Source organism: Blastocystis hominis (genome assembly GCF_000151665.1).
Source record: "Blastocystis hominis, Singapore isolate B (sub-type 7) whole genome shotgun sequence assembly, scaffold_1".
Lineage (NCBI taxonomy): Eukaryota > Bigyra > Opalinata > Blastocystidae > Blastocystis > Blastocystis hominis.
The window spans coordinates 1733283-1745064 of NW_013171816.1; the positions used below are offsets into that span (position 1 = coordinate 1733283).

Sequence of the window (11782 nt, forward strand, 5' to 3'; positions counted from 1 at the left end):
GGAGGGGGAAGAAATTCCCAAACACTTCTTGTACATCAAGGACTTGAGCGATTTCAAGCATCGCATCTTTCGTCAGAGTGATGTGAAGAATAGACATACAGCAAGAAACGTGAAGTGCAGGTTCTGTGACGACTTCTTCGGATCTCGCAAAGCCGTTCATGCTCACGAAGTACAAGTACATCGAGAACTCGTCAATGAAAGCGAAGAGTACGACTTGGCGAACGAGGAAACTCGGTTGCGATTCACCAACCAGCGATATGAAATGCCAGCACCGGTCGTCGTGTATGCTGACTTCGAGTCAGCCATTGATGACAAGAACAGACATAAGCCAATCATGTTATCCTGTCTAGCCGTGTCTCGTATCCCTGCCATCCAGACTCAACTGAGAGTCTTCCATGCACCACACGAAAGCGAAGTAGACCTTCGTCCTTTCATGGACTATCTCGTGCAATTGCAAGGGAGTGTGAAAACATATCTATTCGATGAATTACCCCTCGAGAACTCTCCGAGCATCGAGAAGGACTTTCGTGCAACAACCGTGTGTCCCTTCTGTCACAAGAAACTGGAGGACGACAAGGTACGTCATCACGCACATGTGGCAGGTGAATACACCACAGGAAAGGGAGAAGTACGCCACTTCGAAGCCGGACAGTACATCTGCACCTGTTGCACCAAGTGTAACCTACAACTCTCATTCAACAAGAAGAACTATCGTCTGCCAGTTTACTTCCACAATGGATCGCACTACGATTTCACATTCATCATGAAGCTCATCGCGACGATGCCTGGTGGGAATCTCGAAGTCATTCCAACCACTGAAGACAAGGAGATGCAGATCGAGTACAATGGCATTCAATTCAAGGACTCGTTGAAGCTCATCAGCAGTCCACTGCGTTCCATCGTTGCACAGACACTTGGAGGCAACTTGGACCTCTATGTGCACACCAAACAACAACTACGCAAGTACTGTGAGTCTCGAGGCAAGCAATGGAATGATGAATACATCGATCTGTTGACACGGAAGGAACCCATGTTTTACAGTCTCATCAAGTCGTACGAGTCATTGAACAATACCGTCATTCCTTCTCGCGAGCAATGCATTGATGATATGAAGGGAGAGATGATGCCACAAGACGAATATGATCACATGGTGAAACTGTGGAAGACCTTCGATATCAAGACATGGGGTGAATACTACGAATTGTACAATGTACTCGATGTGACTCTCATGGCTGATGCATTCGAACATTTCCGAAACACCACACTGAATGCATTCGGTGTTGATCCCATGCATTACATCACAGCACCGCAAATGGCATATTCGCTATTCTTGAAGGTCACAATGGAGGGCGATCATAGTGAGAGTAGCCTCATGACCCTCGCAAGGAAATGGGCTCAGTACATCATGCGCATCAACGCCAACGAGGGACTCGCCGAGAAACAACTGGTGAAAGTGTTCTTGAATCGCATGGGTGAATTCTATGAGAGCAAGGGCATTCGATTGATGGAGACAAATGATATCGATGACTTCATGCGATTGTTGAAGAACCTGCGAGGAGGAATCACACAGATCGTGAAACGACATGCCAAGGTTGACATTGACAACAAGGAGCAAGCAACGTCGTCCCAAGGCATCTACTACCTGGACGCCAACAACCTGTATGGTGGAGCCATGCATCGAATGATGCCTTATGAGTTGGTGGGTGTACCTGAGCGACGAGAAGTGATGGAGAGGATCAATCGTGATCCGAATGGGTGGGTGCAATCACTCAAGACGTTCGGCAAGTATGGATTCTTCGTCGAGTGTGACATCGAGGCACCAGTGGAACTCCATGATAAATTCAATGATCTGCCATTCTTCCCCGTACAGAAGGCGGGCATGTACTCCGATGGAATCAAGAAGTACGCAGAGAAGAACGACATTGTGGACAAAGTGAAAGAGGTGAATACACCGAAGCTCATCTGTGATCTTGTACCTCGTCAAAAGTATCTCGTGCATTACTCACTGTTGCAACTGGGCATTCAACAGGGATATCGTGTCACACACATTCACCACGTCATTCGATTCAAGCAGGCACCATTTATCTTCGAGTACGTGAACATGCTGAGTGAGAAACGAGCGAAGTCCAAGACCACTGTGGAGAAGAACCTGTATAAGCTGTTGGCAAACTCAACCTATGGCAAATTCGTTGAGACTGGGTTGAAACGGATGAAAGTGAAGTTCGCTAACACGTGGAATGAACGTGAAGCCATCATTCAGAAGCATGGGTACGACATGATCGCCGGGACTACCATGTATTCCGAGAATCTGATTGGCATCAAGCTGAACACACCGGTGCGCAGGGTGGAGAAGCCATTCTTCATCGGGTTCGCCATTCTGGACATGTCCAAGCACATCATCTACGATTTCTACTACAATGTACTCAAGATGACATTCGATAACGTGGAGTTGTTGGGACAGGACACGGATTCGCTCATCGTGCAGTTGTACGATCGCGCTAACATCGTTCACAAGATGTGTGATATGTACAAATCGTTCGACTTCTCGGAATTGGATAACACTAGCTACTTCTATGGTGAACTCGTGAAGTACTATGAGCATGAAGTGGACAAGAACAAGTTCCCTTCATTGGACTCGTTCCTCAACTTCAACAAGAAGTTGCCTGGTCCCATCTTCAAGGACGAACACAACGGACATCGCATCACGGAGTTTGTTGGACTGAGACCGAAGATGTACTGCTTGGTTGATGAGAAGCATGTGATACACAACGCAGCAAAGGGAGTTCCTCGCAACGTGGTGATCGATGGTGAGAGGATGAGCGTGAAGAACATCGATTTGTACAAGCGTGTCCTCGAGGCCGAGAAGAAGGAAGATGCAGTGATCGAAGGCAGCTTCAAACGCATCAACAATCAAGCATTCAACATCAGCACGAAAGAACAAACCAAGACACTCATGACTTGCACGGACAACAAGCGATGGATTTTGGACGACAACGTGCACACACTTGCGTTTGGACATTACCGTTTGAAGAACTTGTAAAGGAGAATTGATTTTACTTTGTTTTTTATCAAATAGTGTATAAAGGGCAGACAATTACCACATTGGCAGAAAAAGGGCCGAAAAAATTTTCGCGCTTTATGCGCCATGGTACTCGAGGTGACCAGGTAGAAATAGACAGCCAGGTAGAAATAGGCAGCCAGGTAGAAAAAAGGAGGCCAGGAATAAAAATGGCAGAAAAAGGGCCGAAAAAATTTTCGCGCTTTATGCGCCATGGTACTCGAGGTGACCAGGTAGAAAAAAGGAGGCCAGGTAGAAATAGGCAGCCAGGTAGAAAAAAGGAGGCCAGGTAGAAAAAAAGGAGGCCAGGAAAAAATGGCAGAAAAAGGGCCGAAAAAATTTTCGCGCTTTATGCGCCATTTCCCTACTACTATTGTATCATCATCCACATTATTCATCGGTCTATTTCAGCATATTGAATACCATTAGATCACTTTGGTATTGTTGATCATGAATAGAATGATTGGATAGGATCGATCAATCAGAATCAGAATCAGAATCAGAATCAGATTGATGATGAGTATTCAACCATCAATCCTTGTGATTATTATTATTAGTAGTAGTAGTAGTATTTGTATTTGTATTTGTTCGATTTTCAATGATATAGAATCGATCGAATGATTCATTGATAGCGATCCAATCGACTGATAGAATTATCCAATTGATTCGATCGAATCCAAATGGAACAATCACTCAAACACATTGTAGTCTCAATGGTTGTTTTGCAATTGAATCGATCGAGATTCATGAAATCATTATGTTCGATCATTGGTTTAGCTGGAATCTATCATTGTACTGTATTGCATAACAATACTCTTCTTTCTTTCTTTCTTTCTGATCATTATTATTATCATTATTATTGATATCATTCAAATCATTAGATTACATTCGAACAAGCCAATATGGAATCAGCATTTGATAATCACAATACAATAATGAGGCATATTGTGAGAACCATTTGTGTTGTTGTTTGAATATGAGTATTTCGATAATGGCTTTTCTTGGAATCCATTGTTTGATTGTATATTCAATATGCTGTTTGTGATTTTACACCGATGAATCCACAAATCACATATTTCGAATGAATCTTGATCGAACGACTTCAATCGAATCGTTTTGACAAGATTCATTGCACTTAATCGTATTGAATCAATAGGAATCGACACAATCCATATTTGTTTGTTGAGATAGTATTCATTTGGATAATACTCAATGATTCATTATTCTTTTGTTTTCTTTTGTTTGTTTTTGTTTTGATGTTGCTTATCTATTTTTGATTATTCCATTTTTCATTTGTTGTTATTGTTGTTGTTGTTGTTGTTCAACTTTTGGAATTGATTGTAGTTCATTTTATTATTTCATTTTCTATTTTGATTTTTAGTTTATTATTGTTTGTTTTGCTATTCTTTAGTTTTCTTTGTTTCTTATTTTCTTATATTTTGGCATTTTATCTTCTTCCTTTTGTTTTCTTTTTCTTTTGTTTTCTTTTGTATGATATGATTCTAATTTGTTTTTAGTTTTTCTGTTTTGTATTTTCTTTTTCTTTATTATTTCCTTTTTTCTATTCTAACATTCATCTTATTATTCACTATCCACCAGACATATTAAATTGTGTCGATTTGTATTGATTCAATTCTCATAAGGAAATATGTGATTATTTGTTTGGATTGTTCCATGTTTTGTTTTGCTTATTTCTGTTTGTTTTATGTTCATCATCATCATTATTATTACTACTATATATCCATTTTAACCAATCATAGAATCAATCATGTGCCATCAGTTTGAAACAACAATACAAATTCCACAGATCATTGTAAAATGAACCAGATAGAATTGTTCCAATCATAATCAATCGAAATGTGTTCCTATTAAACGAATCAAATCAAATCAAATCAAATCACCTAGCAAGATAAGATCAGATAAGCTTAAACTTACCAAATGGAATTGAAATCTATGAAAATCATATGAAATCAATTCCATTCTATTTATCAACAATACTCGAATCGATTTCGATTGAACATACCCCAATGATACAAGTAGATTGACATTTTGAAACAGATTTGGAATATCTATTTACCATCTCTATTCAATATTTAGATCCACTTTCCAATGTCACCAAAACGAGGACAACAGAAACTCCATTATACAGAAGTTAGTGATGTTAGACTTGGAAGATCCAAAACAAATCATAACCAATCAATTCATTGTTACTTCGAAGTGTCAATGAAGTTGAATCATCATCATCATCCCATCTTTCTCCCCTACCTTCCAGTATCCGATATCATATGACACACATTGTTTTTCGTTCTTATTCATTCATTCATTCATTCTGTTTTCCTTCATTACTCACTCATTCATTCATAGATTAATGGATCATTGATTGTCATAAAGGAAACACTTGATTCTTTGCTTTCATTGATTCCATTTCTTCTTTTGTTGACAAGGAATATTGTTATCGATTTTGATGGTCTGGAATCAATGAATGAATGGTAGGGGAGTAAGAGAGAAGTAGCAATAGCAGCAGCAGCAACATCCACAGCAACAACAACAATAATAATAGTAGTAGTAGTTGTAGTAAGCAATGGACCAAACTATCTATCAATTGATTTAATCAATAATCAGAACCTACAATATGAAATCATTTCAAATCAATCCGATTGATGTTTCGTGACAACAATCAATCTTTCCATGGAAACCGACAATCAAACCATCTTCTCTTCATTTATATTTAAATCTGAATCGATTCACATAGATTCATTCAATTATGTGGATTGTTTGAAATTGATATGCATTCTTGGTATTTGTTTGTTTTCACATATCGAGTTTGTTCTTCATTTCGATCATTCCACATAACAATCTAATTGATCTATTATCCAGAATCGATCAGTAAGTATTATTGATTGATTGATTGATCCATAATAATAATACTCATATTTCCAATAATATGACTATTATTATCATGGATTTGGTTCTTTCCTTATTTCTTTATTAAACTACACATATGATTGTTTCAGTATCTCTTTCTATGATGATTACTATTATTATTAATCATCAATAGCTATGGATTGTTCTCAGATATTCTTCTTCTCATTCCTTTTACTGTTATTATTTTCATTATTGCTTGTTATTCACATACACATTGTTTGCTCTACATCAATTTGGTATTGATTCGATATCGGACACTGCATTGAGTTCACAATTCATCCATTTGGATTATTACTCATGTTATTGTTCGTTTCTATTATGTTGTTGCTGCTCATTACTTCATTTCATTTCTGTTCTAGACATTGCTTTTGAACACATAATCTTATTATTATTCTCATTGATTTCTATTACTGTTATTATCATTGCTGTGTCATTTTAACGAATTCATTGTCGTTATTATTGTTATTTGCTTTGTTGTTTGATAGATTCATATTATGAAAGGGTATACAGAATAGGCATCGATTCAATCAATCAATCAATCAATCAATCAATCATGCGTTAAACAGTTCTAAAAGCATGAACAAATGATTGAATGAATGAATGATTGAATTGATGACATTATTGATGCAGAATTACAGTTCATTGGTTGTGATAAAGGTCTTTGTTGTTTTGTGAATCACTCCACGGAGAGAGAATCTTTCATTCATTCATTCATTCAATGATTTGTTGGTTGATTCAATCATTCAATCAGCCATCCAAACCAAAGTGAATCAAATATGATTATATGAATGAATATAGAATAGAATAGAATAGAATAGAATAGAATAGAATAGAATAGAATAGAATAGAATAGAATAGAATAGAATAGAATAGAATAGAATAGAATAGAATAGAATAGAATAGAATAGAATAGAATAGAATAGAATAGAATAGAATAGAATAGAATAGAATAGAATAGAATAGATTGAATGAATAAATGACATCCTTGTTACTGATTTACAGATCATTGGTTGTGAGTAGTGTATTGAGATTGTCAATCAATTCTTAGATAAGATATCATTCATTCATTCATTCATTGATTTGATCGTATAATCATTCAAATATCCCATTGCAATTCACATGATTGGTCCACTTTATACAGATTTAACGATATTTCCTTGTCAACAATCCATCATTCATTCTTATGGTACAAAATATACATAATCACAGTATGGACTCAATTCAAATCGATATTTGTAGGATTATTCATTCATTCATTTGTTTGTTTTCATTACAGTGTTGAATTGCTGAAATCGAATCGAATCCAACTCCAATATCACAACCAATCACATTCCCATTCATTTCGATTCTCTCTCATTCACTCTTCATTATCATAATCACGTATTACATTCATAATGAATAACTAATACATATCATTGATTGGATTAAGATCTTAAGCAATGAATACTATTTCTTCTATTCTTTTCTTTTCTTTTCTTTTCTCCTTTCTTTCATCCATTTATGGTACAAACCATCTCCATGCTATGCAATCTTTGTACATCCAACTCATATTCATTCAATAGATTGTGACCAATTACACAAATCATTCCAGTACTATTCTATTCACATATAGCATACAATCTGTGATAATATCTAGGAATCATTCAGTTCCAACCACTATATACCAATCATTGTGCATTCCAACTAACAATAACGGAATTTACTACAAACTACAATCATTCATTCATTGATTGGTTATTCCAGTACTAAGTATCAACAATATTGTTCCTGCTACTCAGAATTAGTTATTTTATGAAAATGGATTTAACAGAATCAAACATTGTGTTAAACCAATGAAATGACAGAATCGTGTTTGTCTGGATTTTGTTTGTTATGAAGCAAAACTATGCATGATCTATGTAATTCGTTTCAGGATGTGATAAAACAGATCCCTGTGAAATATCATCATTTCAGCTATTGTTCGTCATAATTTGTGAAAATGACTCCATTTCTATTGCTACTTCATACATATGTTATTTTCTACTATTCTATTACATTCTAGTATTGTTGTTTTCATTCATATTGGCCATTTCTGATTATTCCACACTTACCTATCTTATTTTCACAGTATTCTATTCCATGGAGTATACTAATAAGCCAAAATATACAATCAATCACAAATACACATTATTCTATCTTCTCATACAGAATAATAGTGATGATGATGATGACAAAACATCAACTATTCACAATCAATACTATTGAGAATAACTATTGTGAACACTTTTGTTTGTTAATACTGCTCATTCCTTCTCTCAGATTAGTACACGAACTAGCAACATTATTAGTTGTCACATTTAGAGTGTGAATTCATTATGGGCTTTGATACAATTCATATCACACAATATGCACTAAAATGAAACAATACACATTTGTTGTTATTCTATTGCAGATATTCATTTTCCAAGTATTGATTCAAAGTATCTCGAGACTATATTATACAGATTAGTCATATATCAAAGGAAATACAACAATACTTGTGGTAAATGACTGATTCATCCTTCCTATTTCTATTGATGAGTTCATCCATATTTGATACATGTCACATAACAAAAATGATACTATTTCACAATAACAAAAGCTCTTTCGATCAATAATAATATGCTTTATCAACTTGTAGCCATCTTAAACCTCATTAATATGGAACAATAGTAGTAAGGGAATGGCACTATTTGTGTGAAACTTGGTGGCAGTTTTCTTTATATGCTATTTTGCACAATGACCACAATTGCGATCCTTTGTCAGTTGTTGTAATCGATCAACCGATTCTGAGTGCTCGACTATCGTTCCTAGGCTGTTTGGGCGGCAATCATCGGTCAGGAACCAGGTTTCGTGCTTTCTCACGCCAATTCCTTTCTACTATCAACCTAGTGCTCGTTTCGATTGTTGTGTTTGTTGCATCAGTTATACTTGAGTGCAAGAAAGCAGTAGACGTACCTAGCAAAGGTGAATTATTGTTATTTCTCTTGTATTTACATGTTTGTTTGCTTATTTGTAATGACCAAAAGCCAATGTGTGTACAATTTAATCACAAATCTATCTATTGTTGTCCATGCAAGTCATAAGTGTCTTTGGTAAAGAGAAAACATGCATTATTCCATTCTCATACAAGATTCACCTATCAATGGTTTATTCGATTCAATCAATCCTTACAAGTTCAGAAATCCATTTATCACTTCTATGAATGTTCTATCCAAACCCAATCAAGTCATGTTCAATAATGTGGACTCAACCAATGTGGAGACAAACATCAATGGTGAAGAGGTAACGATCTCGCCTAGTTATTATACACTGAGTGAAATCATTGCCATTCTGAACACCATGATTAATACTACATTCTCAATTTCCACAATGGCTACAAGTTATGAGTGTATTTGGATCCAGTCTCCTTACTCTATCGATTCCACGAGGTACATATGATATCGTTACGATCATTGCAATGTTGAATGCGAGTGATGCTCTTTTTGAAGTAGTGTATAGTGGAGAAAAGGCATTTCGAGTCTATAACCAGTTTGTGATTTTTCCTCTAACACAACTCATTCATTTCTTGAATAAAGCGATTCATTTATCGAGGTGTGTGTGGAGCATGAATGAGATCAAGGAACTACGGAAACCAGCAAAACGAAGAGGTGCCACTCGAATGATCATTAATGGATTCAAACGAAACATATACTTCATCGATCTTATCGATTTCTCTTCCAAACAACACAAATCCATACAGGAAATATTGGGATCACAAAAGAGTACTGGATTCTCCAAGAATCATGGATACAAATATGTCCTTGTATGTATTGATGGATATTCGAAATACCTGATGACTCGGAAACTGAAAAGCAAGAGTGCTACAGAAGTCACTCATGCGATGAAGGACATCATTCAAACACATGGCGAATCACCAAAGCATATTTGCTCGGATCGAGGTACCGAGTTCACCAATGCCATCTTTCGTACAAACATCTTGAACAAGTATGATATCACCATGTATCACATGGATTCAGTGAATAAGGCAGTACTAGCCGAAAGAGCAATTCGAGATATCAAGTAAGACATCATGGTTCCTTCATTCTATTCAATCAATCAATGGCAAGGTGTATGGTTCGATTTGATCGATGGTGCAGTTCGTAGACACAATGCAAGGAAGATCAGAGACACCGGATATACACCCAATGACATTTGGCTTAACAACAACGATATCTTGTACACGGAGAAAACAGAACCATCCAACATGACAGTAAAGGACACAACACCTCAATTCGATGTTGGTGATTATGTTGGAGTGACACGAAGACCTCGCATTCTGGAAAAGCGATCATTGACGAGCAAATGGTCTCAGGACTTGGTTGAAGTGGTTGACATTGACGATCACATCATGCCATTGATGTACGAAGTGAAGAATGTGGAAAGCGATAGCACATAGAAGTGTTATGATTGGAAACTGCTGGTAAGCAAATGCAAACCACAACCAGCACCACCCATGACTCGATCCAAGAGTCGAAAGGAACCCAATGCATTGAGAGAGGCAGCAAGATCACATCGACCCATTACGAGCACCCAAAAGAAGAAGAAGAAGAAGAAGAAACAACAACCTCGCCCAAGTGTCTGAAAACGATCGTGATGCTCTTCACACCTCCCAAACATACAAGAGAAGGGATATTTGTGAATGTAGAGATCGTATGACTCTCACTTGTCCATTCTATTCCATTTAGCAGTTTGGTATGGGAAAGGGTCACAAGATTGTTGAGTGTATCGATGAATGGCACATCGAACAATCACACACCATCCATTGAAACATTCACCTTGTATCCCTTATCCACAATCGATTCGATGGAATCACAATGTTTGAATAGGGCATCATTCTCATTGTAACATGGAATCGATATGATTATCAGATATAAAGCCGAAGGTAATTGGAATTGGCATTGATTATTGAATGGTTGAGTGAATGTGTGTGTATGTTCCAACAGTGTGACATTATTGACTTTCACAAAACAACCAAAAGGTATCGTAAATGAATATTGAGGAACGCCATGCACTGTCTCACGTACGATGACATGTTTGCCGTCGTTTTCGGGCATGTTGATGAACATGTTATCGAGCTTCCTGAACGTGTAGTTGTTTCTATTGCTGCTGAATATGTACGACATTGATTGATTCAATTTACTTTGGTTGATTTCGTTCATAGGGTTTAACATACACACCCTTCAGACATGCACCATCATCGATAAACAGATCGGACAACTCGGGAGGCACTTCATCATTCACGACCTATAGACCACGCGTACATAGTAGTTGGAGAAGAAATAGATCGCACGATTCTCGGTGATTACACCGATAATGTGAGGAGGCAGTAAATCATTCCTCCAAAACACATTCAGAGGCACACCGAGCAGACCATTGGATTCCGATTGAGGCAATAGATACTCCCATTCATCCTCGGTAAACAAGGGAGAGTAAGTATTATCTAGAATCATCTCGATGCAATTGTAGTCATGCAGGATCAAACCACAGTTCACATTCGATTGTGGGGTACGAACACTGAATCCGAATAGTCTCTCTGAATTGATCGGATACTTGGTATGGATAATGATAATGTCGGCGAGTTCGATATTCTCGTCCTCCCAAGTACATACCAGGGAAGACCATGTGTTGTTCTCTGTTTTCTTGTATTTCATTTAATCAAAACGTGAAATAGGGTTAAAATAGATAAATATAAATATATAAATATATAAATGAATAGACCGACTCACACATTGAACCCCA

General features: G+C 37.0%; 1 protein-coding gene across 1 annotated transcript; it reads left to right on the plus strand.

Annotated features, from left to right (window-relative positions):
- Positions 1-433: 433 nt before the first annotated feature.
- GSBLH_T00001186001 (uncharacterized protein) lies at positions 434-3040 on the plus strand (the record flags this gene model as incomplete). The annotated part of the gene is made up of 2 exons (XM_013039545.1): positions 434-602; positions 645-3040. 2 exons carry the CDS (start codon positions 434-436, stop codon positions 3038-3040), a joined length of 2565 nt encoding a protein of 854 aa, XP_012894999.1.
- Positions 3041-11782: the final 8742 nt, after the last annotated feature.